This window comes from Ctenopharyngodon idella, chromosome 11 (genome assembly GCF_019924925.1).
Source record: "Ctenopharyngodon idella isolate HZGC_01 chromosome 11, HZGC01, whole genome shotgun sequence".
Lineage (NCBI taxonomy): Eukaryota > Metazoa > Chordata > Actinopteri > Cypriniformes > Xenocyprididae > Ctenopharyngodon > Ctenopharyngodon idella.
In genome coordinates this window covers 19,041,861-19,069,219 of record NC_067230.1, presented here as the reverse complement: position 1 = coordinate 19,069,219, position 27,359 = coordinate 19,041,861, and the positions used below count along the sequence as shown (strand labels likewise).

Genomic DNA, 27,359 nt, shown 5'->3' with positions numbered 1-27,359 from the left:
TGTCAAGTTATGTCAAGTTATCTTCCACCCAGATCACCAGTCCCATCTTAGACTAGACAAGCCTGATATTCTGGTTTCATGTGGATAGATAAGGGCTTTAGGATAGAAACTTGTTTCATTTCTGAGCACTTCAATTCTGAAGTGTACTTGAATTCATCCTGTGTGTGTATTGAGTACATATTTACTTTTTAAAATGGCTTTTATGTGATTTTATTAGTTTTTATCTCACTATCGTTTGATTTTCTTTCCTTCCAGGTTTTTGTTTTGGAAAACAAAACAGAAGGGGTGTGTAAAAGATGGATCAAGGTAAAGTTTGCTGGCAGTTTGTTAAGCTGTCGACTTATCGTTTGCTTTGTATTGATAATAAACCATCTAAATGCATTACTGTAAATAAAACGGTTTAGTCCTTTACCTTGTTCTCTACATCTACGAACATACCTAAATGTATAGAGTTAGACACACTCTTCCAGAGCTTTTAGTTTCTAGTTGGTTACCAGGTTTTTATATCACTCTGGAAACTTGTGGTTTAGCGTGCTGGATTTAAAGCTGTAGACACGATGTGTCCAGAAAGTAAGAAAAACTACAGGAAATCTGATCTGACTGTTTAAATGCATTTCCAAAATCAGATTTAATTGGCTTTTTAAACCACATTTGGACAGTTTGATGGTTCGTAAAATTTTTTTTAGCGTGTATTATTTATTTGAAACAAAGATGTTTACAACTTTCTAAAGTGAATCCATTGCATCAAAAAACATGAGTCGCACGCAAAAATCAAAAAGTTTATTTGTTAAAGTTTATTTTACTACTAAAAATAACTTTTCAGTGTGAATCACTATTGAGATTTTGATACTTTAATGTTTTTTTTTTGTTTTTTTTAATTAAAATAATAAAATTTAAAAAGGAATTTTCAGTTTGACTTTTCAAAATCCTCATGTTTTTTTCTGACAGGACTAAGAGCTGTTGTTCTGGGGTGGCAGAAATCTGACAAAGCCTCGGTGATAAACAGGCTTTTAGGTGGTGAAGTTGCATCTGACAAACATTTTGTGAAGTCTGTGAGGAAAGACGGTGATGTGATTGGAAGGAAGATAACCCTGATTAACACTCCATGCTGGTGGCAGATATTTAGTTTGAAAGATTCACCAGAGGTTGTGAAACAGGAGCTGGTTTGCAGTGTCTTCCTGTGTCCACCGGGGCCTCATGTCTTTCTCCTGGTCATTAATCTCAGTTTGCCTTTCACTGAAGAAAACAGACTCAGCATTGAGAAGCACCTTAGTCTGTTTGGTGAGAGAATCTGGAGACACACTATAGTGCTCTTTACACGAGCCGATTCACTGAAGGACAGAAACATTGAGCAGCACATAAAGAATCAAGGAGAAGAACTGCAGGAGATCATACAGAGATGTGGAGAAAGATATCACATCTTTGAGAATGAAAATAAAAGTGCTGGAGTTCAAGAACTGCTTGACAAGATTGATGATGTTGTGGCAACAAACAGTGGCAAGCATTTTGAAACACATGATGACATGCTACTGGAGATAAAGAGAAAGAGAGATGAAAACGAAGCCAGACAAAAAATGTTGCAGGACAAAAGAGATCTGCTGAAAGAAATAGGTAAGTAAACCATAGAAATGTGCAGTACTAGTTAAATGTTTGAATCATTTGAGTGGATTTATGTTTCTCATGAACATTTTGACATAAAAACTTCAAATTAGTTTTGTAGACAAATAGAAATTGAGTAAAAATCCATTTATTAACAAAAGTTGTTTTTAAAAATATAGCGTGTGATGAGCACTTGATGATGCTTCAAGTGCTCATCACATGTTTTTCCTTCAATATTTTAAAAAACTACACTCTTAGAAGTAAAGGTTTTATGGATTTAATCAGTTTTTAAATGCAATTAAATTTTAAGAATTAAACAGCTCATAAACATTCTTTATCACTAGAAAAAAAAAAAAAAAAATTGAAAAAACCCATCAAACATTAAAGTATTATGCAATCATTTAAGACATTTCTCCTGACAACATTTTTGGCATAAAGTGTTCTTTAAAATTCAAGAGTCAAGAACCCTAGAGTTCTATTCAGAACCCCATTGAATCCCAGGATGCACCTCATGAAGTTGGTTGAATTGACATTTTTATGCATTTGGCAGATGCTTTTATCCAAACCGACTTACATTGCATTCGGTGTGTACATTTTATCAGTTCATGCATTCACTGGGAATCAATAACTTGACTTTGGTGTTGCTAGCTCAATTGTAGGAGTTTATACAAAGGAATTTGTGTATCATGTTCAGTCATTACATCATTTTCAGACTTCCATTTTTGTTATTTAAAAGTTGACAATCATTTTAATATTATTGGCCTTACACATCGAAAATATGCCAGAATAAAGAGTCGATTTCAAGAATGAGCACATTTCAAACATGCAAATAAGTAATATTTTTCTAAAAAAGCCAAATTAAATCCTGACATTTTTCATGTTTTCTTCAGAAGCTGTGGCTCCTCTCTCAGAAACAAGGATTGTACTGCTTGGTTGGACCCTTTCTGGGAAGAGTTCAACCATACACACTATCTTCAATAAAGAAAAAGTTAAAACAGAAGGGACAGAAAAGTGCCCAAAATATTCAAATGAAGTAAATGACAGAAAAATAACTGTGTTGGACACCCCAGGCTGGTGGAAATATTTCTCGCCTAAATTCAACCCAAAGTTTGCTCAGGCTGCAATCCTGGAGAGCATCAGCCAATCACAACATATGCAGTTCCCTCACGCCATTATCTTGGTGATTCCTGTTGATACTTCATTCCAGACTGAACAGAAATGTATCATTGAAGAGTATATGGCCATTCTTGGAGAAGACGTCTGGAGACACACTATAGTTCTGTTCACATGGGGCGACAGGATTCCAGACATATCAGTCGAGCAGCACATTGAGAGTGAAGGTGACGCCCTCCAGTGGCTGATTGAGAAATGCAGGAACAGATATCACGTCTTTGACAACTCAGACAAGGAGAACAGAGATCAAGTCACAGAGCTGCTCCAGAAGATCGATGAGATGGTGGCAGAAAACAGTCTGTTTCGTTTCAACATACAGAAATACAGTGATCCAGAGAAAAGCCTTCAGAGAACTGAACACACAAGAAAACGCAAGAGAAAACAGAAGAATAAACAAGGAATAATGAAAAATCCAGATAATGTTCAAGCTCAAATCAGAGAGCTGCTCCAGAAGATCGATGAGATGGCGGCAAAAATCAGTCCATTCGGTCTCAACACACAATGTGCTGCAGAAGTGAACGTTCGTGTATCTGACGCACAACAAGACGAGGAAATAAGTCTGAATGCTGATAATGTTGCAGAATTAATAAACCAGGAGTTGAACAAAAGGTGTAATGAGATGAAAAAGAAGATAAAGTTAAAGTTATTAGGGATGAATTTCTCTGCATATAGAGATGAAGAGTCAGACGCTGGTATAGAAGTGAAAAGTAACAGAAGCATGATAGACACTCCAGATTGTAAGTTTGCACTTCTGTCTAATTTCAATACCCATAATATATATAGCTGCAAGCAGCAATTACAGAGCTAAGCACAATACACCTTCTTTACATTGAGCTCATTACTTTAAAAACATAATTGACCTCAGAGGACATCTTAAAACGGTCACTTAATATCATAAGTTGTATTCTCTTTCTGTGCCATTTTCCTCTTTCAGTGTCAGCTGATGAAAAACTCAAGGAGCTGTTAAGGAGAGAAGGAAGCAGATTTGAAGCAATTATAATGGATGGACTCTTTAACATTCTGCAGAATCCTGGTGAGTTATTTAGCTTTACATAAAACATATAACTTGAAGCAAATATTTTTCTTAATTTGTATAAACCGATCAGGCATGACATTATGAGCACTGACAGTTGAAGTGAATCACACTGATCATCTCTTCATCACGGCACCTGTTAGTGGGTGGATATATTAGGCAGCAAGTGGACATTTTGTCCTCAAAGTTGATGTGTTAGAAGCAGGAAAAAATGGGCAAGCGTAAGGATTTGAGCGAGTTTGACAAGGGCAAAATTGTGATGGCTAGACGACTGGGTCAGAGCATCTCCAAAACTGCAGCTCTTGTGAGGTGTTCCCGGTCTGCAGTGGTCAGTATCTATCAAAAGTGCTCCAAGGAAGGAACAGTGTTGAACCGGCGACAGGGTCATGGGTGGACAAGGTGAGGAGCGAAGGCTGGTCCGTGTGGTCCGATCCAACAGACGAGCTACTGTAGCTCAAATTGCTCAAGAAGTTAATGCTGGTTCTGATAGAAAGGTGTCAGAATACACAGTGCATCAGTTTGTTGCGTATGGAGCTGCATAGACACAGACCAGTTTGGCGACCCTTGTCCACCACCGAAAGAGCCAACAGTGGACATGTGAGCATCAGAACTGGACCACGGAGCAATGGAAGAAGGTGGTCTGGTCTGATGAATCACGCCGGCGGAGGCAGTGTGATGCTTTGGGCAATGTTCTGCTGGGAAACCTTGGGTCCTGCCATCCATGTGGATGTTACTTCGACACGTACCACCTACCTAAGCATTGTTGTAGACCATGTACACCCTTTCATCGAAACGTTATTCCCTGGTGGCTGTGGCCTCTTTCAGCAGGATAATGCTCCTGCCACAAAGCAAAAATGGTTCAGGAATGGTTTGAGGAGCACAACAATGAGTTTGAGGTGTTGACTTGGCCTCCAAATTCACCAGATCTCAATCCAATCGAGCATCTGTGGGATGTGCTGAACAAACAAGTCCGATCCATGGAGGCTCCACCTCGCAACTTACAGGACTTAAAGGATCTGCTGCTAACATCTTGGTGCAGATACCACAGCACACCTTCAGGGGTCTAGAGGAGTCCATGCCTCGACGGGTCAGGGCTGTTTTGGCAGCAAAAGGAGGACCAGCACAATATTAGGAAGGTGGTCATAATGTTATGCCTGATCGGTGTATAGGTATAATGTAAAATTGTATGTGCTGAACCAGTTTATCTCCTGCCAAAATTATATTCTCTGTCCCTTACATTGTCATTTTTATAACACCTACAGATGAAAACGTGAGACAAAGTTCAAATGAAAAGGTGATGATGTGGCTTCAACAAAGTGAGGAACAGCACATCAGAAACATCAAGACATGAAACAAGCTCAGTAGATCAACACGATCCAGAGACGTCAGATAATGCATCCAAACTTCAGATTCATTCACATTAGCAATACTTCAGTAAAAAATGATGTATGCCTGCAGTTTGCAGAGTAAAACATACACTCTGCTTAAAAATGTGATAAACATATGCTGTGTAACTTCAATTTGGTAATCATGTGTTAAATATGTGTGTTAATATTTCTAATTAATACTCAGAATTGTAAATGTATAATACTTTACATAAATGTAATTGAAATTTGAAGTCTAACTTAGAGTTATGATTTAGTCCGGTATAGTAACCTGTATCCTTTGATTTTGTGTCCCTTTTCTTTGAATTGATAAATTTGTATCACTTAAACTTCTATCAGAGATTTTTATGTTCATATAGTACTTTCTTTAAAAACATCACATAATGTTGGTTGTCAGTGACATCCTATTTCTTTAAAAACACCACTGTCTGGGTTAGATTGCCCCTCCCCTAAATGCGCTTTGTCTCTATGGTTCATTTAGTATTTGTGGATCTATGCATATGCTAATTAGCCCCGCCTCCACTCAGAGATCCACTCGGTCAACTTCACTGCAGTAAACGCTGCACAATGGTATCGCTCTTTACAACATCGGACACATTACAGTAACTAATATGATTAGCCTTTTGCTTGACTATGTTATCAAACAGCTAATAATGTGTTGCTAACGTTATATGCTAAAGCCTGCCGGCACACTGACGTGATTGTCAGAAACACCAGCGATTTCAAACCGCGTTTTTGAAACTGTCTTTAGATCACTGCAGATTTAAAGAGAAAATACTCAGCAATGGTGTTGACTTATGAATTTGCGCATGGTTTGTCTTAAAGTACATTAAAAACAGCACATAGACATATTAACAACATTAAAAAGTTGATTTTCACCACAGGGGGACTTTAATGTTTTACATGATTGTATTTTATCAGGTTAAAAAATAAAGAAATTGTTGAGCCTTCACAAAGACTGCTGTCTGTTTAATATATGCATGCTTCATAATGTTGGTTGTCGGTGACATCCTAGTACTTTTTTTTCCTTTTTTCCTTGAAATCTACTATGAAATCTACTTGTATGAAAATAACAGTCATGGTCACTGTACATGTGTACGGGAAACAGCTATGTGAAGATTTACAATTTCTACTTTTGTGTTTGATAGGAAAAAAAAATCAGCACACAGGAATATAATTTTCATTTTTACAGGAACTATTCCTTTTGATACTGAATGTAAATAAACTGAGTTATCTGCTCTCTAATATTAATAATAATCATACATGTTTTTTGAGTAGCTAAAGGATCATGTGACACTGAAGACTGGAGTAATGATGCTGAAAATTCAGCTTTGATCACAGAAATAAATTACAACTTACAATATATTCACATAGAAGCTCTTTTAAATTGTAATAATATTTTTTACAATTTGAACAGAAGAAACTTCTTTCAAAAGCATTAAAAAACTTACCAATGTTTGATTGGTGGTGTATATATTTTATTTATAATATATATTTTAGTGTATATTATTATTATTATTACTACTACTAGTATTTGCCTACAAATCATTTAAAAAGCATGTCACTGAATGAGTATATAAAAGATATGTAGCCTATACATAAACATAATATAAATCTACTTAATTACAATAACATAATTATACATGAAACAGCTATGTGAAGATTTACAATTTCTACTTCTGTGTTTGATAGGAAAAAAATCAGCACACAGGAATATAATTTTCATTTTTACAGGAACTATTCCTTTTGATACTGAATGTAAATAAAAGCTCTCTAATATTAATAATAATCATAAATTAATAAAAATCGTTTTTTGAGTAGCTAAAGGATCATGTGACACTGAAGACTGGAGTAATGATGCTGAAAATTCAGCTTTGATCACAGAAATAAATTACACTTTACAATATATTCACATAGAAGCTCTTTTAAATTGTAATAATATTTTAATATAATTCTTTCAAAAGCATTAAAAAACTTACCAACCACAAACATTTGATTGGTGGTGTATATATTTTATTTATAATATATATTTTAGTGTATATTATTATTATTATTATTACTACTAGTATTTGCCTACAAATCATTTAAAAATCATGTCACTGAATGAGTGACAATGAGTATAAAAGATATGTAGCCTATACATAAACATAATATAGGTCTACTTAATTACAATAACATAATTATACATGAACATAAACATGGATGTTGTTATAAAAATGTAAACTGTAGATTTTAAAGCTTTTGAGCTGGAGGACCGACAGCAAATCATAGCATCCTTACTTTTGTGTTATGCTAATTTTTACGTCAGCGCCGCTCCACTTTGACCTTTGAAGTGTCAGAAGTTTGCGCGTGACGTCATCTGTCTTTGTCCAGCAGCAGGAGCCGCTAACGCTGTAGAAATGAATCCCGAATAACACAGAATGGGAAGCCAGCGATATTCCAGACAGTGATTCCTTACAGACTCATCAGTATATGTGAAGATGTGCGATCTGAGCTCAGCGCTCATTAAAGAGGGCTGGTGAGTCATTACTGAGTGCTAACGGCTAACTGTGTTTAGCATGCTAATGATGCTAACTCATGTTTACATTCATTTACTCACTCCGATTTACTTTTATCGTGACTTTATAAGTTAATTTAACAACGTATAGTTTATATCACTTCATTAGTTTATTTCTTCGCCTCCGGCTTTTGGTCGGTTGGGTGCAGATAGCGATTAAATCATTAGCACGATATTCAACATTTATTAACTGCTACTAGTAAATTATTAATAGTCATATTATATATATGTAATGTGTGATGTTTTAATAAACAGCTGCGGAAGTTTCTAATTGATATCCTTTTAATCAGTCCGGACTGTCATGTCAAGTTTCACAATCTCCATTAATTAAACGTCTTAAGAACAATTAACAGCATCTTTCAGTGTTTGAAGAGTTGTGTGTTCAGATCTGGAGTTCAGTTCCTCTAGATCTCACACTTGACTGTACATATTAGTGTTATATTGAAGTACCATGGTATCCATGCTAATACTATGGTACTTTGGTTTACTCATTGCATTTACATTACCATGGTAAAACTCATGGCGTTTAAAGATATGTGTTGTGATTGAAATCTACAGATGCAAATAGATAAAGTGCAATAAAATAAACACATAAATGTGTATTTTAGTTTATCTTTCAAGTCAAGTTATGGAAGCACAATATAGTGACCAGTGCACGAAAAAACAATGGATTTGCCTGTAGAGTCTTGCTTTAAAATATATGATTTTTTTGTTAGTGACATATGATGATGTACATGTCATCTGGATTATGTAATCAGATTCCAAAAATGTAGTACTTGTATAATTAGATTATATTATGTTTTAAAATGCTCATAATCAGATTACTGTTACTTTTTTATGAGTTACATGATCACATGTTGTTGATGGAAAATGTTTTCTTTCTCTTTGTTTTTTGTTTTGTTTTATTTTATTTTAAATATTACGTTTTAAAAGTGATCAAAAAGTAGTCAGAGTTAGGGTTGCAACGGGCGAAAAGTTTCCGGAGACTTAACAGGAATTTAACAGAATTAATTGAATTTTTGGGAAATTTATATAAAATGTATCATATATATACAAACATAAATATAAACATTTTGTTTGGTCATAATAACATGAAATAACATAGTTATTTATTTTTTGCATCCAATTAATTCTAATTTAGTAAATATATAAAATAAATATTTTTATTGTAGCAATTGTTATTTATATCACTGTCACATGATCCTTCAGAAATCATTCTGATGTGCTGATTTGATACTGAATTAACAATGTTGAAAACAGTTGTGCTGCTTAATATTTTTTTGGAACCTGTGATGCTTTTTTCAGGATTCATTGACGAATAAAAAGTTAAAAAAGAACAGCATTTATTCAAAATAGAAATCTTTAATATCACTTTTTATCAGTTTCACTCATCCTTGCTGAATAAATGTATTAATTTCTTTCAAAACCAAAGAAAGGAAAAAAAATTACTGACCCCAAAACTTTGAACGGTAGTGAATATTGTTACAAAAGATTTCTATTTTAAATAAACTTACTTTTTATTCATCAAAGAATCCTAAAAAAAAAAGTATCACAGGTTATAAAAAATATTAAGCAGCACAACTGTTTCCAACATTGATAATTAAGTATCAAATCATCATATTAGAATGATTTCTGAAGGATCATGTGACACTGAAGACTGGAGTAATGATGCTGAAAATTCAGCTTTGCGTCACAGAAATAAATTATATTTTAATGTATATTAAAATAGAAAACCGTATTTTTAAATTGTAATAAATCCCATATATTCCCGTTAATTCCCATGGAAAGTTTTTTCCAGAATTTTGCAACCCTTGTCAGAATACAGGTTGGGAGTCTGTTGCATTTGCACGACAACACTTTTGCTCTAAATCGACACTTCTCCTCACAGGTACCTTACAGATGAAGGAATAGAGGAGTGTAAAAGTTCTTTAGAGAAGGAGAAAACATCATTGACTGACATCATCCAAGTAGCGTTAAATGTGAGTGCTTTTACCTTTACCTCGTTTCCTCTTATATTTGACATTTATATTCAAAAGTATCACACGTTTCTTACTCATGCAATCTGTCTTTGTCTATTTGTGATCATGTGGATTCGGCTCTCCATAGAAGCCGCCGCACCTTGATTAACAACACAAATAATACTATTATATAATCCACAGAATGATCTGAGACCCATAGGAAAGAGCTTTCTGCCGGCGGACATCAACAGTGGCCGAATAGAAAAGGTATTAAAGTTAACTGATGTGACTTATGTTGATCATTAGAATATTTATAGGATTTTGCCATTGGATTTAAAGGATTAGTTCACTTATGAGTGAAATTTTCCTGATAATTTTCTCACCCCCATGCCATCCAAGATGTTCATGTCTTTCTTTCTTCAGTCGAAAAGAAATGAAGATTTTTGAGGAAAACATTCCAGGATTTTTCTCCATATAGTGGACTTCAGGTTGAAGGACCAAATGTCAGTTTCAGTGCAGCTTCAAAGAGCTCTACATGATCCCAGACGAGGAATAAGAGTCTTATCTAGAGAAACCATCTGCCATTTTCTAAAAACGTGTGACGTAGGCGGAAGTACCTATCAAGTGTTTACAAAGCGAACGTGCAAAGACTAAGTCAAACAGTCTTTACAAAACAAGGTAAAACAACGATGTCGGACAATTTTGATGTTGGAGGAGAAAATGAGATGGAGTTTTTTGCCCTACTGCGGTACTTCCACCTACGTCACGCATGACCTTTCCAACGTGATTACGTAATGCGTGGCGCATCACAGAGCAGTACAAGACGAGCATTTGTGGATAAAAAGTATGTAATTTTTTTATTTATTTAGAAAATGGCCGATTGTTTCTCTAGATAAGACTCTTATTCCTCGTCTGGGATCGTGTAGAGCTCTTTGAAGCTGCACTGAAACTGACATTTTCAACCCGTTGAACCCCAGTGAAGTCCACTATATGGAGAAAAATCCTGGAATGTTTTCCTCAAAAACCTTAATTTCTTTTCGACTGAAGAAAGAAAGACATGAACATCTTGGATGACATGAGGGTGAGGAAATTATCAGGAAATTTTCATGCAGAAGTGAACTAATCCTTTAAGCTGAAATCCAAAATAATGCATAGATGACACTGTCCAGCTAATAAATATGTGCACTTGCTAATGCTGCCCACAAGATGGCGCTGTTATTAAAGAGAACATTAGCAGGACGCAGTGGGAGAATAGATGTTAGAGCAGAGGTGGATATAAAGTTAAAAGAACATTTGTTTGTCCAAAAGGACATGATGTTACTGCTGAATAATGACTGTGATCTGGTTTCTGAGAGCTGTGTTTTTCCTGTAACAACAATTTAAACCCATTACATCCATTTTAGCTTGGTGTTTTATCTGTGTGTATGATACAAAATCACATTTCTCCCACAGTTGGAGGGTCCGTGTGTCCTTCAGGTGCAGAAGATTCGTAATGTCGCCGCTCCAAAAGACCACGAGGAGTCGCAGGCGTCACCCAGAATGCTGCGAGTGCAGATGACGGACGGACACACCTTGTGCACTGGCCTTGAGTTTAAACATCTGTCCAAAATCAGGTAAAGCCGTGTATCTGTGGATATTTGCACCTTTCTTTCTTCACTTTTTAACGAATCCTTGCTGAATAAAAGTATTCAGAAGAAATCTTGCTTACCCCAAACGTTTAAACGCTAGTGTGTAGTGCACACTGCTTATTATTTAAAAGTAGTGTGTGAAACAGTATGCGGCATGCAGCGATTAAACAGTACGCTGCGTTGTTGTTATATGACCCCATTATGTTACATGTTTAATTTAGCGAGTGGCGTCGTTATCATCTCGTAAATTAATACTGTTATATTGCATTTTTTATTTAAAGTTGTGTTAATGTGTCTCTTGGAACCTGATGTTACTGCAATATCAAGTGCATTGCATTGTGGGATACTGTATTCCATGTAATTCCAGTGCACATTTTGGCAAATGCAGTAGGTGATCTGGTTATTTCATGCGTACAGGAAGTATGCATACTATGTACACTACATACTTGAGAAATATTTTGAGTAGTGTGTAATCTGTGGCCACAGAGTTCTGTAGAAAGTTCTGCACATTCCCTCCATCTTATGATGGTTTGTTAGATATTTGATCAAGCTTACTGATTTCAAGCATGACATTAAAACATCAAGATTTGGCTGCGTTATAAACTTCACAGAATTTCACTCACTTTTTGTGAACAAATGGCTGTAAACTCTAGTACCTCAAATATTTATTTGAAGCTCACCTAGGCATTATTTAATGAAATAGTGTCTCGCCCTGTCAGACACAGTGAAGTGGCCCATAATGAGGCCAAAAACCCACCGTTTGATTAAACGTAGCTCTTAATATGATAAGAGGTTCTGTAATTGCCTCAAGTCAGACGAAAGACGTTTTGATGTAGTGGAGAGCTGCATAAAAAAGGCTTTTCTGCTGCAGACACTATGAATTGATGTTCACGGTACTACAGAGTCATTCAGGGTCATGTCATTGCGTTGCTTTTGATGTTACTTAGGGCTCATTTTCTCTTGCACTCAATGAACCTAAAACATTAATGTCATTTTGAAATGAGGAAAAATAGTATCTTTGTGCATGTACATGCCAAGAATGTGTCACCTTTGTTGCACTGAGAATGCTTTTTTTTTTTAAAGGCGCACTAGCGGTTAAAAAAACAAAAGTGCATGCATTTTGCGGAAGAATTTTGTTCTGCGTGACTGTGTATTGTTATCCTACTGATCATAAAACATTCACTCTTGTCTTAAAGGGATAGTTCACCCAAAAATGAACATTATCCCATGATATACTCACCCTCAAGCCATCCTAGGTGTATGTGACTATTTTCTTTCTGACGCAATCGGAGATATATTTAAAAATGTCCTGGCTCTTCCAAGATTTATAATGGTAGTGAATGGGGGGTGAGATTTTTGAAGCCCAAAAAAGTGCATCCATCCATCATAAAAGATATCCACACAGCTCCAGGGGGTTAATAAACGGAAAAGCGATGAGTTTTTGTTAGAAAAATATCCATATTTAAAACTTTATTAATTAAAATAACTAGCTTCCGGCAGACGACCATACGCATACTGCGCAAGTTGACTTGCGCCACAAGCGTGACCTCTGACGCGATGTATGACACATGATGTCGGAGTATCGTAAGCTTAGATGCCTCTCGCGGTTCAAACAAATCGTGGGTGAGGGTGCATATCGAACGCAAAAGGGGCTCTCGAAAGCACCCTTCTGAGATCTAAAATTGACAAACGGGACACCCTACGGTCTCGTGGACTTAACGGACACGCGCACACGGCAGCCATTTTAAATCCACAAGACTGAAAGTGCTGTGAACTATGCCATTTGGGATAAGCCCTTAGACTTCTAATTCGTGACTGGTGTTTTGTTTTGCTCTATCTTCTGCGCTTCCGTGTTTGTCATTACGTCATGTGTTGGGTCAAGGGTTACTCTTCTGTCACATATCGATGCCGGAAGCTAGTTATTATAGTTAACAAAGTTTTAAATATGGATATTTAAGGCCTTTATTAACCCCCTGGAGTCGTGTGGATTACTGTTATGATGGATGGATGCACTTTTTTGGCCTTCAAAATCTCCCCTCCCATTATAAAGCCTGGAAGAGCCAGGATATTTTTAAATATATCTCCGGTTGTGTTCGTCTGAAAGAAGATAGTCATATACACCTAGGATGGCTTGAGGGTGAGTAAATCATGGAATAATTTAAACTTTTGGGTGAACTATCCCTTTAAGAGATATAACCAGTTTAGATAGAAAGAATGGATTAATAGACACAGTACTTCCTTGAAAGTAAATTCCAGCACAGAACTACAACAACCATATTGAAATGAGCTTCACAATAGATAATGCTTTACAGTGAACTACATATGGCAATTTAAAACACTTTACTCACCTGTTGAGTAATAAAAACACCATCATCTCCGCGTCGCTTTTACAACATTTCAAGTCCCTCAGTTCTCGCCATCTCCGAAAAGCCGAGCCAATGTTGATTCTTGTTTTATTACGAGGTCTGTCGCGCTCTCTTCTTTGCCAGCAGACTCTCCTCTGTTCGGCGTTTGTTTAAAACGTGTGATTCCCCGGAGGTTGACGACTACACAACGAGTGAGAAAAGTTGACATGAAGAAGCTTAATCTCCAACCTCCGGGGAATCACACGTTTTAAACAAACGCTGAACAGAGGAGAGTCTGCTGGCAAAAAAGAGAGCGCGACAGACCTCGTAATAAAACAAGAATCAACATTGGCTCGGCTTTTCGGAGATGGTGAGAACTGAAGGACTTGAAATGTTGTAAAAGCGACGTATGCCACTCCCACACCAGACATGCGTCAAAGTAGGCGGAGCAACTTTTATCTATTTACGGATATGACGTGACGCGCACAAGCGAGTGACATATGTATGCAATTTCCCGACAAAACCATCCCGACAGGTCTAAAATATAAACACTTCTAACATGCTTACCATAGTGAATTAAATCAGGGTAAGACAAAAACGCGTTTTGGAAGAAGGATTGATGTTGTTTTGACTCATTATTTAAATTTTGTTAATTTTAAACAAAGAAAAGTTACATAGTGCACCTTTAATGAACGTGTCAAATGCATAAAACAAATTTAACAAATAATTTTTAAAGAAACAGCAAGAAACACATTGAATTAAACGTGAAGTAGAAAGACTGAAATAGTATTTTCTTGTAAAACGTACTCTAATCATTTTTGCAGTGTAATTTGGACTCAAACACACGTTCAGTCCAAGAAATCTGACACTGTGTAATCTTGTAAAGCCACTTCAAATTCAAATGACCTTTTCTGTCCTTTTCTTGTACTCCCCTTCCTTTAACCCCAGTTTCAGACTTTCTAATTGGCTCAAACCCCACCAATCCCATGTCTCCATTACCGCTCTGCCGTCGCGATGGCCGTCGGCCAGCAGCTACAGGTGGAGACTGTGTTGTCGTGCCGTTTGAAGAACAGAGCGCTCTTTATTCATCTGTTCCTTTGCTCGCTCTCTCTCCACATCCATCCCTGTCGCTAACATACAGAATGAAACTGTCCACTGTTCATTTGAACTCAAAGCCTCCTTCATTCAGTCACAGAATTACAAACACGGAATGGACATACATTATTGCAACATGTATATGATGGCATTGCACACTTGTGAGCTGTAGTTTGGCTTTGGTTATTTGCATTACGAATAAGACTGAGTTTTTTTTTTTTTCTGGCTTAATGCATAAAAATAATTAACCTCCTGTGGTGCAAATCAACTTTTTAATGTTGTTTATATGTCTGTGTGGTGTTTTTAATATACTTGAAGACAAACCATGTGCAAATTCATCAGTCGACACCATTGCGGAGGATTTTCTCTTTAAAACTGCAGTGAATCAAAAACCCCGCCTCTGTTTCCTACTGTCACAAACATGTGACCAATCCCGTCAGGAGTGGGGCGGGGCTTTTCTCCTTTGACTTTATATGATGTTCAATGCTGATTTTTTTTTTTTTTTTTTTTTTTTTTTTTTTTGGAGGCAGCTGTCTGACTCTAAGATGTTGAACGGGAACATTATTAGCTATGTAGTCAAGCCAAACGCTAATCATATTAATTACCGTTATGCAGACAAGTGATATATAAAATGCATCATCATTCTGATACATGGACAAAGAGTCTGTATAATTCACTCTTCCTCTTCTTCTTCTGAATCAGTTTCTGGTTCACACATATATGACTGAATTAAACCAATATTTCCATTTGCATCATGTAGCGTTTACTACAGTTGAGCGAGTGGATCAGGTAATCCAAGCTGCTGTGATTGAGTGGAGGCGGAGCTAATTTGCATATTCATGAAGCAAGGGTGTCGAATTGCATTCAAGATATTTTAAGGCATGAAGAAATTATTTTCACAGGAAAAAACATGTAAATATGTACTTTAACTTTACTTACCTTTTTTTAAATTAAAATGATTTTTTTTAAAAATTCATCTTTCTGTGAAATGCATAAATTTCTTTTCAATTCAGTTTGGTGTTGCTCGTTTCAAATAAATACTTCACCTTCAAATGAAAGTGGGGATGTTTGAGCGAACAGAAGCATTGTACTGGAACAAACAGTGTTTTGTCTGCCGGCTCTAGGGGGTTCGTATCGGCTCCTTCATCCCTTTGAGTTTCGTGCCGACGGACTGGTCAGGAAAGTCTGTAATTGCAGTCGTCACGTCACACGTTGACGGCGTTTGTCCTGTCAAACTCCCCGGGCTCTTCTAATGAGAGGACCAGGGAAAGTTCGACTCTAACCGCTGAGTTTATTTGGCGTGTAGGAGAGCAGGGAGGTGTGCGTGTGGTGTATTTTTAGCAGGACCTTCTTCTGCAGTGCAGAGAGTTGCATTAACATTTGATCAGGGTGCAGGCAGGGGGACACATTTAAGGAAATAAGCCTGCTTTTTGGAAAATTCACTGCTCCACTTCTCTCCTCGGGGTATTAGAGTGTTTGTGAGGGGAAAATAGAGTTTCTGACTCTTCCTCTCTCTCAATCCATCCCTTCTCCCCCCTTTAATCTTTAATTAAAGTCAAACAGCCAGTTCTTAATCCCAACTTACAGCAAATGCCCCACACTTACTAAAGCTGAAACACATCAGAGAAAAAAAACACTGATTGACAACCAGGAAATAGAAGCAAGTAAAGCAGAGAAGTGCAATTATGAATTTTAAATTCTCTAGCCACCGCTTTTTGGAAAGTCATTGCAGACGCCAAATAAGGAAAATCGACCCATTTTTTGGGTCTCTTAAGAAATCCCTGGGTCTCAAAATACAGAAATTATATTTTCATGAAGAAAATTGTACTTATCATTGAGACTGTGATATTATCTTCATTACGAATATGCACACTTTCATCTTAAATTCTTATTTTGATGAGAAAAAAACCTGTTATGCACTAATGAGAAATTCGTGGGAAGTGTGGGAAATGTTTATCAGATCTTAATGGATGTAAAAATACTAGACATTGTTTTATTTGTTTAAAATATAATTTCATATTTTTTTTCTTTCAGTTTTAGGGTGAAATATGACCTGGAAAGTGTGGTCAGAAAGATTTTTTGTTGTTGCAGTATGAAATTAATACTTACATTCAGCAAGGACATATTAAATTGATCAAAAGTGACAGTAAAGACTTTTGTTTCAAATAATTGCTGTTCCTTTGAACTTTCTATTCATCAAGGAATATATATATATATATATATATATATATATATATTTTAAAAATGATATTTACTTGGTCTTCCACAAAAAAAGCAGCACAACTGTTTTCAACATTGATAATAGTCATAAATGTTTCTTGAGCAGCAAATCAGCATATTAGAATGATTTCTGAAGGATCATGTGACACTGAAGACTGGAGTAATGATGCTGAAAATTCAGCTTTGATCACAGCAATAAATTACACTTTATTATATATTCACATGGAAAACAGTTATTTTAAATTGTAATAATACTTCACAATTTTTACTGTATTTATCATCACATAAATGCAGCCTTGGTGAGCAAAAGAGACTTCTTTCAAAAACATTTAAAAATCTTACCAACTTCACTTAGTTTATTTAAACAGAAGTGATTGATTTACCATTGCTGTTGTTCAATCTGTTGATCGATCCACTTTAATTTGATTTCTGCTCCACTTTCAGTCTGAACACTCCACCTGGAACCAAAGTGAAGCTTCTGGTGGACGTTCAGGTTAAGAATGGCATCCTGCTATTGGATGATTCCAAGGTCGCCGTTCTCGGAGGCGAGGTGGATCACATGATCGAGAAGTGGGAGTTTCAGAGGGTGAGATGCATGTTTTCTCTCAAGATTTAATTTTAATGTATTCAGATATGATGATGCAGTTTAAAGGGGACGTATTGTAGAAAACTGGATTTTTTTCTTGCTTCTATGAAATAAAGGTTCACTCTACATGTCTAATGTTCATGTTAAAGGGGTGGTTGATTATTTCACTTTTTTAACTTTAGTTAGTGTGTAATGTTGCTGTTTGAGCATAAACAACACCTGCAAAGTTACGACGCTCAAAGTTCAATGCAAAGGGAGATATTTTCTTTTAAAGAATTTGCTGTTTAGAGACTACAATAAACGGCTGGTAGGGACTAACGAGCTTCTTCCTGGGTTGGTGACACCACTAACCCTAAAATTTACATAAACCCCGCCCCCAAGAACACACAACAAAGGGGGTGAGGCCATGTTGGGCTGCTTTAGAGAAGAGGAAGAGTTGTTGTAGTAGAGTGTTGTTGACATGTCGTCATTTTACGCCGAACTGCTTCACAAACGAGGGTCAATTCAACATTGGATTTGCACAAAAGATTAACATGACGGCACATGCTAGTCAATGAGTTAAATCAACTCCACAGTAAATACATAAATTTATCCACTAACCATTCAGAAATGTCCAGTTTCATTCTAAAAGTTGTAACTTCTTCCTGAGTCTCTCCATCAGTGTCGACTCCGGTTTGAACAATGTAAGGCTGAACACCGTTACTGACAATCCTCATTTTGGCTGCGTGAGATTCTCCAGCTTTGTTGTTGTTGAGCGACCGAAGCGTGAGCTGTTAAAGCTCCGCCCTCTTCTGGAAAGGGGGCCGGGAACAGCAGCTCATTTGCATTTAAAGGGACACACACAAAAACGGCGTGTTTTTGCTCACACCCAAATAGGGCAAATTTGACAAGCTTTAATAAATGATCTGTGGGGGATTTTGAGCTGAAACTTCACAGACACATTCTGGGAGACTTATATTACATCTTGTAAAAAAGGCATTACAGGTCCCCTTTAATGTCATTTGGAATACGTCATGGTTGTCGCAACTATGAGCTCATTAATATAAAGCTGCTTTACGTAAATTTAATTAACATATCACCACCCACCAATTTGACCCACCCTGATGAATGACATCAGCACATGGAGGTCAGCCAATCGCAACAGAGAACATTTACATATAGAATTCTAAAATACACTGTAGCTCAAGCTATTGGTTTTAATTCTGAGTTTCAGAGAGTGGGTGTAAAATAATGAAATAAACTGTTTTTAGTGCAAGAAACCTTAACTAACATTATAAGTGGGCTCTAGGGAGAAAATGAAGAGATGCAAAACTGTAAAATATTGAATTGAAAATATGACCCATTAAAGGTTGTATTCATTAAAAGTTAAGAAACAGAAGCCACAGTGTCAGGCACAAACAGAAGTGTCTGTAGCCATCTGTCATGTTTTAGCTCAGTGATAGATGACACACTGGCAACAGATGATTTTTTTTAATGATCAATCAAAGCCAGAAAGCACATTTCTTTATCTAAATGGGTAAATGACTTCAGTCCAAAGATTTTTCTCCCCTTGAATGTTATACTATATTCACATATCTAACTTTTTCCTCACAAAAGAGCCTGTCCAAGCACAGTCGTAGAAACGTTGGTGCAGAAGGCGGACCTCCTCCATTCGTTCCCTTTGGACAGGTCAGGACGCTTTACATCTGTTTTTTATGAGGTTGATTTGATTTTCCAGTTGTATAATCTGCTGTCGTCTCTCTGTAGAAATGTGCTCATAAGGAGCAGGTGGACAGCAGAGCTCTGGATCAGAGGAAGACCCTTCAGAGCACGAACGCTGTCAAATCTGCTGACGACAACGATGAGTTTGAGAAACAAAGAACCGCTGCTATCGCAGAGGTCGCCAAGAGTAAAGAGGTGTGCTGTCATCCCTAACAATTATTATGAGATGTTTAAAGCTATTAACAGTTAGCCCACCATATGACCATATGTTTGAAGATGCAGTTCTTGTGAAATGAGATTTTTTTTTAATGTTTTAGAAAGAGTCTCTTCTGCTCACAAAGGCTGATTTTATTTGATTAAAAATACAGTAAAAATTGTGAAATATTTTTACATTTTAAAACAGCTGTTTTCTATGTGAATATATAGTAAAATGTAATTTATTCCTGTGATTTTCAGCATCATTACTCTAGTCTTCAGTGTCACATGATCCTTCAGAAATCATTCTAATATGCTGATTTTGCTAGATTTGCAAAAGTTTAAAAAAGAAATTAATACTTTTATTCAGCAAGTATGTATTAAATTGATCAAAAGTGACAGTAAAGACATTTATAATGTTACAAAACATTATATTTCAAATAAATGCTGTTCTTTTGAACTTTTTATTCATCAAAGAATCCTGAAAAAAATGTATCACAGTTTGCAAAAACAAAATAATAATTAGAACCATTATTAATAATTGCGCACCAAAAGTAATTGATGATAATTGAGCAGTAAATCAGCACATCAGAATGATTTCTGAAGGGTCATGTGACACTGAAGACTGATGCTGAAAATTCAGCTTTGATCACTGGATATAAATTACATTTTACTATATATTCACAAAGAAAACTGTTATTTTAAATTATAATAATATTTCACAATTTTTACTGTATTTTTTATCAAATAAACGCAGCCTTGGTGAGCATTAGAGTCTTCTCAAAAACATGAAAAAATCTCTTAATTATTCCAAACTTTTGACCAGTATACATAAAACCCTCAGATTTCAGCATTTTACATAATTAACTCTTGCACAAAGATATTGGCATTTCAATTCAGAATAAATATCGTTTTCATCCCCTGCAACAAAGTAGCACCTTTTGATAATGAAATATTGATGTATTAAAGCAATATATAATTGAATTTGTTCATTCTCATGACTGTATCCTTAGGCCATGGGTGAACTTAATATTCTCCAATATTTAATTAGGAAATGTTTGATTTTGAGTATGTAATTACGAATGAAACGTGATAAGTGAACACCACAGGAATAATTAAACACTTTGCCTCCGCAGCACCTGGGCTGTGTTTCAAAACCCAGCTTTCGAAGCGCGCTTATGATGTCCAAATATGTTGTTTTTAATTGTACTATAGTTGTGTGAATTAATGGGAGAAATCTGATCTTAAAATGCTGGAGTTGCGTCAGTGTTTTGTGTTTTTCACACTGCTCTCTGTTGTCTTCTAGACGCGTACGTTTGGCGGTGGAGGCAATGCAGGGGGAAACCTCGCCAATCCAGGATCCACCTACAAGAATCGAGACACCTATCAAAGAAAAAGAGAGGAGAGAGAAAAGCCGTGGACGGAGAACAAGTCAGAAGGAGTTTACAGAGATCTGGTAAGATGCAAAGATCAGCATAAACATAAATGATGTTTTTGTCAGCAGTTTTTAAGTGATTCAGAAAAGTTCTTCCTCTTGAAATGAATAATAAAACATGGTGAAGATCTAAACAGATGACTATTATTTAAGACATTATTTCCATAAGTAAGTCGCCCAGCACCGTTTGCTCTCCAGACATGAATGATTCTTATATTTGCGGATGATAACATGTTGTCTTATACATCATGGTGGTGAGTTTTACACAGACACGCTCCACTCTTACTCTATTTTCTTCAGAAAATGTAAAAATGTAGTTTTTGGACTCTCTGTGGTGTTGCATAGATAAACAGCATCATCTGGGAATCTGAGCAGAGAGATTTTATTGATGTTTTTTTTTAATGTTTTGAAAGTCACTTCTGCTCACATAGGGCCCTATGAAATCCGTTTTATTTTTTCCCAAATTTAAATTTTTTTGCACTCCATTTTAATGGTTAAATTAAATTTTAGTAATCAAAAAGCATGTCTAATTAATTGAAATCATGAAACTTAAACAATTTAAGAACACTTTATTAGAAGTTTAACAAAAATTAAATTTTTTAGGGCCCTATGAAATGTTTAATTTTTTTCTTCCTCAAATTCCATTTTATTTTTTTTGACCAAATTCTGTTTTTTTTTTTTTTTCTGTTTTAAGTTTTCTGGATTCTTATTTTAATGGTTTAATTAAATTTTTATAATCAAAAAGCATGTCTAATTAATTTAATTCATAAAAACAACAACATTTATTAATTAAAATAAAATGTATTTATATGAAATGTTTTGTTTTTGTTTTTTTCAGAAATTCTGTGTTGTGTATTTTAATTTTTCTGGCAATCAAATGAAGGCATAAAACATTCATTTAAGTTTACCTTTTAATCATATGAAATTCAACTTTTTTTTGTCAAAGAAAGTGCTGCACAACAGAGCTTTACTGTTAAAATTAAAACATTTGATCAAAAATACAGTAAAAATTATTAATATTATTAATTATTATATAATAATATTATTACAATTTAAAGTAACTGTTTTCTATGTGAATATATAGTAAAATATAATTTATTCCTTTGATCAAAGCTGAATTTTCAGCATCATTACTCCAGTCTTCAGTGTCACATGATCCTTCAGAAATCCTTCTAATATGATGATTTGCTGCTCAAGAAACATTTATAATTATTAATGTTGAAAACAGCTGTGCAGGATTCTTTGACGAATAGAAAGTTTAAAAGAACAGCATTTATTTGAAATAGTCATCTTGGTAACACTTTACAATAAGGTTTCATTAGTTAACTAATGAACTAACAATGAACAATACCATTTCAATACAGCATTACTTCATCTTAGTTAATGTTAATTTCAACGTTTACCAATGCAGTATAAAAATCACAGTGAACTAACATGAACCAACAATGAACGATGTATTTTTAATAAGTAACATCAACAAATAAATACTGTAACAAATGTATTGCTCATTGTTAGTTCATGTTAGTTAATACATTTAATGCTAACAAGAAGTGTCACTTTTGACCAATTTAATGTGTTCTTGCTGAATAAAAGTATTAATTTCTAAAAAAAAAAAAAAAAAAAAAAAGGACATGAAGGTGCTAATGGATTCAAATTCTGCTGTGTTTCTTAAATAACAATCTGTAAAAACACCAAGTGCCCAAAAATTGTTCGGTGGACTATTATTTATAATTATGTCATTATTTTCCTCTAATGCCAGTAGAGACACAAGTAAATGCCTTCTCTTGATGAAAGATGAATTGATGACTGACGTAAGCATCAGTAGATGTGACCCCTCTGTGTTCCTGTCTTTTCTGTTTTGTTTTTTCGTCTAATGTCCATGTTTTTGTACTCGAGTAGTGCTCTGCATGTTTTCTACATCTGTTCTTTTGTCCCTTCTTGATGGATTTTAATGCAATGCTTGATGACCCTCAAGTTCATCAGATTCCTTCTCTGCTGTTTCATGTTGCTGCGGTCTCTTGAAGGTTGATGAGCGAGCTTTGAGGGACATCATGGAGATGGGCTTTAACCGTGAGGCGGCCAGACAGGCCCTGCTGGATAACAACAATAACGTGGAGGTGGCCCTCAACTTCCTGCTCACCGGAACAAACCAGCCCAAAGCGGCCCAGATGGAGCAGAGCCGGCCACCACCTCGAGGTAAAGCCGAGAAAAGATCAGAAATCTTCAGATAGTTGCCAGATACGCAACTGCTCATAAAAGAAGGCTGCAGGATTGTGTTGGTTAAATGTTTTCTTTCTTGTGTAGGTCCATTTTTCATGATTATTCATTTTAATCTGCAATAAAATCAAATGCTTTAAAACCAATTGATAGAGATTGATAGAGATAGTGTTTAGAGGAAAAAAAACAACTTTTTTTTTTTTTTTTTTTCATTTTGGTTGTTTATTTCCCAAAATGTCGTTTGTGTGGAAATGAGGGCTGTCGATTTATCTCCTTAAGGTAATTAATTTGTTATAGGAAAAAATAATGTGCTAAAATTAACTAATTTAATCATGGTTGGCAGGTTTTCACAACAAAACCTACCAGATTGCTACTCAAAACTAGCCTAATCGCATTTCATGGGGGGTCCCCCAGTGAAAATCGTGTTCCGGGGGGTAAAATCCGCGGTTTTGGCGCAGTTCCCCTGGTAAAATTTGCATTCCAGGGGCTAAATATCATGTTATTTGGGGTCGCTTTAACCCACGAACATAAAAAACAACCCGCGGCAACAGTGTTAAAGTAGCCCAATTACTTGGCAACATTGAATTTAATGTACCCGACACAGACCTACGTAGGTCATCTTACATTTTATAAAGTTGATTGGTAACAAGCATGAAGCAGAGCAACAACTCACTATCGGGGCAATAAAGTCTCATATTTATATCATGATACTGTTAAGCAATATCACACATTGTTCTGTTTTTGTCCTGAATAACACGGGTGCAAATGTGATATTGATTTTATACAATATTTTAGACACAATATTGTCTGCGTTTTCTCAATTTTGCGATGTTTTGATTCTGAATGAATCTCCGTTTTGAGCAAATCAATCGGGTGAATCAATGATTCAATGGCACATTCATAAAGAGAGCCACTAGGCTTGTTCGAGATGCATCGGCACTGTGCAGACTGATCGGTGTATGACATCAAAGTACCGCGAGAGCGATTCAAAACCATAAGGAGTTGTTTGCTCTCCATTCGCTCTTGCGGTACTTTGATGTCATGCGCCGATCGGTCTGCGCAGCGCTGATGCATCTCGAACAATCCTATTTACTTCATTCCTGAATGAATCAGCTGTTTGAATCATTCATTCGATTCGTTCAATGACTTACTCATTTAGACATTTACTGCAACTTACTGGCAGTTTTAGTTCCTTATTTAGAGTATCATTTCATTAAAAAAATTATTTCATATTTCTATATTAATATAAAACACATTAAATGTATAGTTTACCCAAAAAAATAATTTACTCACCCTCATGTCCGTTGAAGCCTAAAAGTTTGTGTAATAAATGTTGAATCAAATAAAAAAATTTTTTTTCCTAAAGCTACTTTTTGTAATGTCTATTCTCATTTAACACAATAATGACTTTAAATTATCTTTTGGGGGTAATTTCTCAGCCATATTTAATATGCAATTAATTAGATTAATTAATTTCCATATCGTGTAATTAATTAGATAAAACACTAGTGGAAATATTACGAAACAGGACGTTGCTGAGAACGGAAGCAAAGGAGAGAGGAAAGCACAGAAAATACTGAACCAGGCTTTAATTGTCTAATTTATTAATAATACTTCAATTGTCCTTTTAATTTGACAGTTTGTTTGTTCTCTGACAGGAAAGGGTCGTGGAAGGGGACGCTCCAGACAAGATGAGGATGAGGAAGCAGGAGGAAGACCATCTGGGCCCAGCACGCTGTTTGACTTCCTGGAGTCAAAAATGGGGACGTTCTCCATTGACGGTACATCAAATTTATTTGACCTTTATGTTTTTGTAGTGCTTTACAATCTGGCCAATATTAGGGCTTCTTTAAATTATTGGTACCAGAATTTGCCAATATTGGAAGCAGATAGTAACAGTGTTCAGTATTGTTTATGTACTATTATACAGGGTTCTTACAGTTTGTTTTCGGACTATTGCACCTATTCAGTTTTCTAAAAGAAATTTATCAAACAAGCAGAGTGTTTTCATGGCATAAGTTTAGTAATTATTTAGTGATTGTCAAACAAAACTGAATGAATTCAAGGCGCATTTTCAGCACACAAAACTATCTCTTTTGAACTTCACTAAAAGAATGTTTATTCAACCAGCAAAGAAGCAAACAGTCATCTGAGTCAGACTGTACTTTGCTGTTTGGTGTGACGTCAAACCACATTTACAGTATCAAAAGTGAACATATGCAGGCGATAAAGCATTTTCGCTCTCTTCTTTTTTATATATCACTTTGATAAAACCAACATTAAAATATAAATATTTACAGATGCCTGTACTAGATACCAAATATGATGTTGAAAATAATGCTGTATGAACCATTCATGTTAAATATGGTCTGAAAGATTTATAGAGAGGTTTGGAAATTATTTGAGCCTGGAAAAGTATGGAATTTTGAAATGGAAAATGAGTAGGAACCCTGATTATTAATATTTTGAATGAGCTTTTATTGTTAAATTGTTTACATTTTTGTAACTTTATGTACTTTTTTAATAATTAGCTTTAATTTAATTGTATTTCATTATTCATTTTAGGCCTTTCAACTTTTATTTCAGTTAGTTGTTTAAGTTTTTCATCTATTATTGATATTTTATATCAGCTTTTTTAAATTTTTAATAGTCTTAACAGTAACACTGAATAGTAAACTTTTTCTGTGCCAACTTTCTAAAGTAGTTAACACTTCCATATCTCTGCATCTTTTCTTATTTCACATCGTTTCACTGATTTTCATTCGTTACATTTATTTATTAATTTGGTAAGCATCTGTGTTAAAAATGGTATAATGTAGTTAGCTGGTCATTATTGCAAAATGGGGATGATAAAAGACCCTGCTTAGTTTTGAAGTCATGATCAGCCTGTGAGTTTATTTTGCTATAATTACTGTAAACGATCCTTCATTCCTTCCTACTGGATGTGCAATGGAAGAAGTCCTAATAATGGGAACAATGTATCAGGATTTTTAATCTCTTCTTATGTTCGAGTCCCAGTGGGCTGCAGAACTGTGCGACGTCAAACAGATGGCCAGTCCCAAATGAAGGCGCTTCTATTAGTCAGCTTTAGATAAGTCTCTGCGGCTGGTAAGCTCTGCCTGACATATGGCTTTAGGAGAAAACAGACAGGGCTAATATGTGGAGAAACCGTTTGTCCGCTCTTTCAGTGCCGATGTTTTAACATTCAGCGTGTTGCTTTGAGTCAGAATGACCTGTTATTGTGCTTTTGAAGAGCACTGCATCATCACTGTGTCCTGCAATTAATTAGTTGATATTTCCATGAAGAGACTGTCTGAGATTTTTGAATGAACTTTTAGTTATTGCCACTTATTATTTCTGACGCATTTCTCAACAAAGTGAGAATTTTGCATGCAGTGGCACTCATGCTGCAAGACACTAAAGATATGCCAAACAACAGGCTATTCAGTTTGAGTTATCTTTGGAGGCTTTTCTTTGCAAATAGTGAAATATTCTATTAGTGGTCGGCCGATAAATCATCTGATATTTGGCATATTTTAATTATCGGCATTAGCCGATAAGTTCTTTTGTTTGGCTGACGTGTCGGAAGCAGGGGTTGAGAACACCAGCGCTTTAGCATCCGAGCTCCCATTAGTTTACTGCTAAAAAGTGACTATATCCATTTTTTTTTTTTTTAAATCCAACCAGCTTACATCTTCTTTTAAAAGTGACCCATATACAATATCTGCATTTACACTATACACTTGGCGAAACAACCCAAAATAGACGTACTGACCCGGAAAAGCTTGGGCCGAAAAGGAAATAAAGAAAAATGGAGTGATTTGCAATGGACGCAGACGAAATGATCATACAAGCCTTTACTTTCCACACCATCTTTAGAGGTCAGCAGAGCATTGGGTTGAGCCTTCGTCCTCCATTGCGGCATTGAAAAGAGTCATGTGATCGCAGTGGGCGACGTCATTCGCCACTGTCACTTTTTCAATGATGTGCGTCTTGGGAATATCCGATCTGTCCACTTACATCGCAGACGCAAATGCACATATCCGATTCATATCAGATTTATTTCCACATATGAATGAGGCCTGAAACTAAGGAAGATTGATTATGCCACGGAATAAGAAAAAATAAAGGATAATTGCACTTTCTGAAATTCTGAAATTGTTGCAAATTCTGACTTTTTTTCTCACTATTTCGTTTCGTTTTGTTTGACTATTTTGATATAAAGTTGCAAT

General features: G+C 35.7%; 2 protein-coding genes across 3 annotated transcripts in view; both read left to right on the top strand.

The window, feature by feature from the left end:
* The first annotated feature begins 255 nt into the window (after positions 1-255).
* On the top strand, positions 256-6,146 carry LOC127522079 (GTPase IMAP family member 8-like). Its single transcript, XM_051911664.1, has 5 exons — positions 256-306; positions 949-1,611; positions 2,490-3,509; positions 3,707-3,805; positions 5,068-6,146. The coding sequence occupies exons 1-5, from the start codon at positions 297-299 to the stop codon at positions 5,154-5,156; spliced, it is 1,881 nt and encodes a 626-aa protein (XP_051767624.1). The 5' UTR covers positions 256-296; the 3' UTR covers positions 5,157-6,146.
* Positions 6,147-7,507: 1,361 nt separating this feature from the next.
* The window catches only part of LOC127522501 (tudor domain-containing protein 3-like), a 31,565-nt gene continuing 11,713 nt past the window's right edge, over positions 7,508-27,359 (top strand). For both annotated transcript variants that reach the window (XM_051912562.1, XM_051912561.1), the window contains exons 1-10: positions 7,508-7,708; positions 9,636-9,726; positions 9,907-9,972; positions 11,158-11,318; positions 17,438-17,579; positions 19,176-19,247; positions 19,326-19,475; positions 20,782-20,931; positions 22,935-23,106; positions 24,786-24,908. In XM_051912562.1, coding sequence (XP_051768522.1) covers positions 7,671-7,708; positions 9,636-9,726; positions 9,907-9,972; positions 11,158-11,318; positions 17,438-17,579; positions 19,176-19,247; positions 19,326-19,475; positions 20,782-20,931; positions 22,935-23,106; positions 24,786-24,908 — 1,165 coding nt within the window. In that variant the 5' untranslated portion in view covers positions 7,508-7,670. The remainder of the gene's footprint in view (positions 7,709-9,635; positions 9,727-9,906; positions 9,973-11,157; positions 11,319-17,437; positions 17,580-19,175; positions 19,248-19,325; positions 19,476-20,781; positions 20,932-22,934; positions 23,107-24,785; positions 24,909-27,359) is intronic.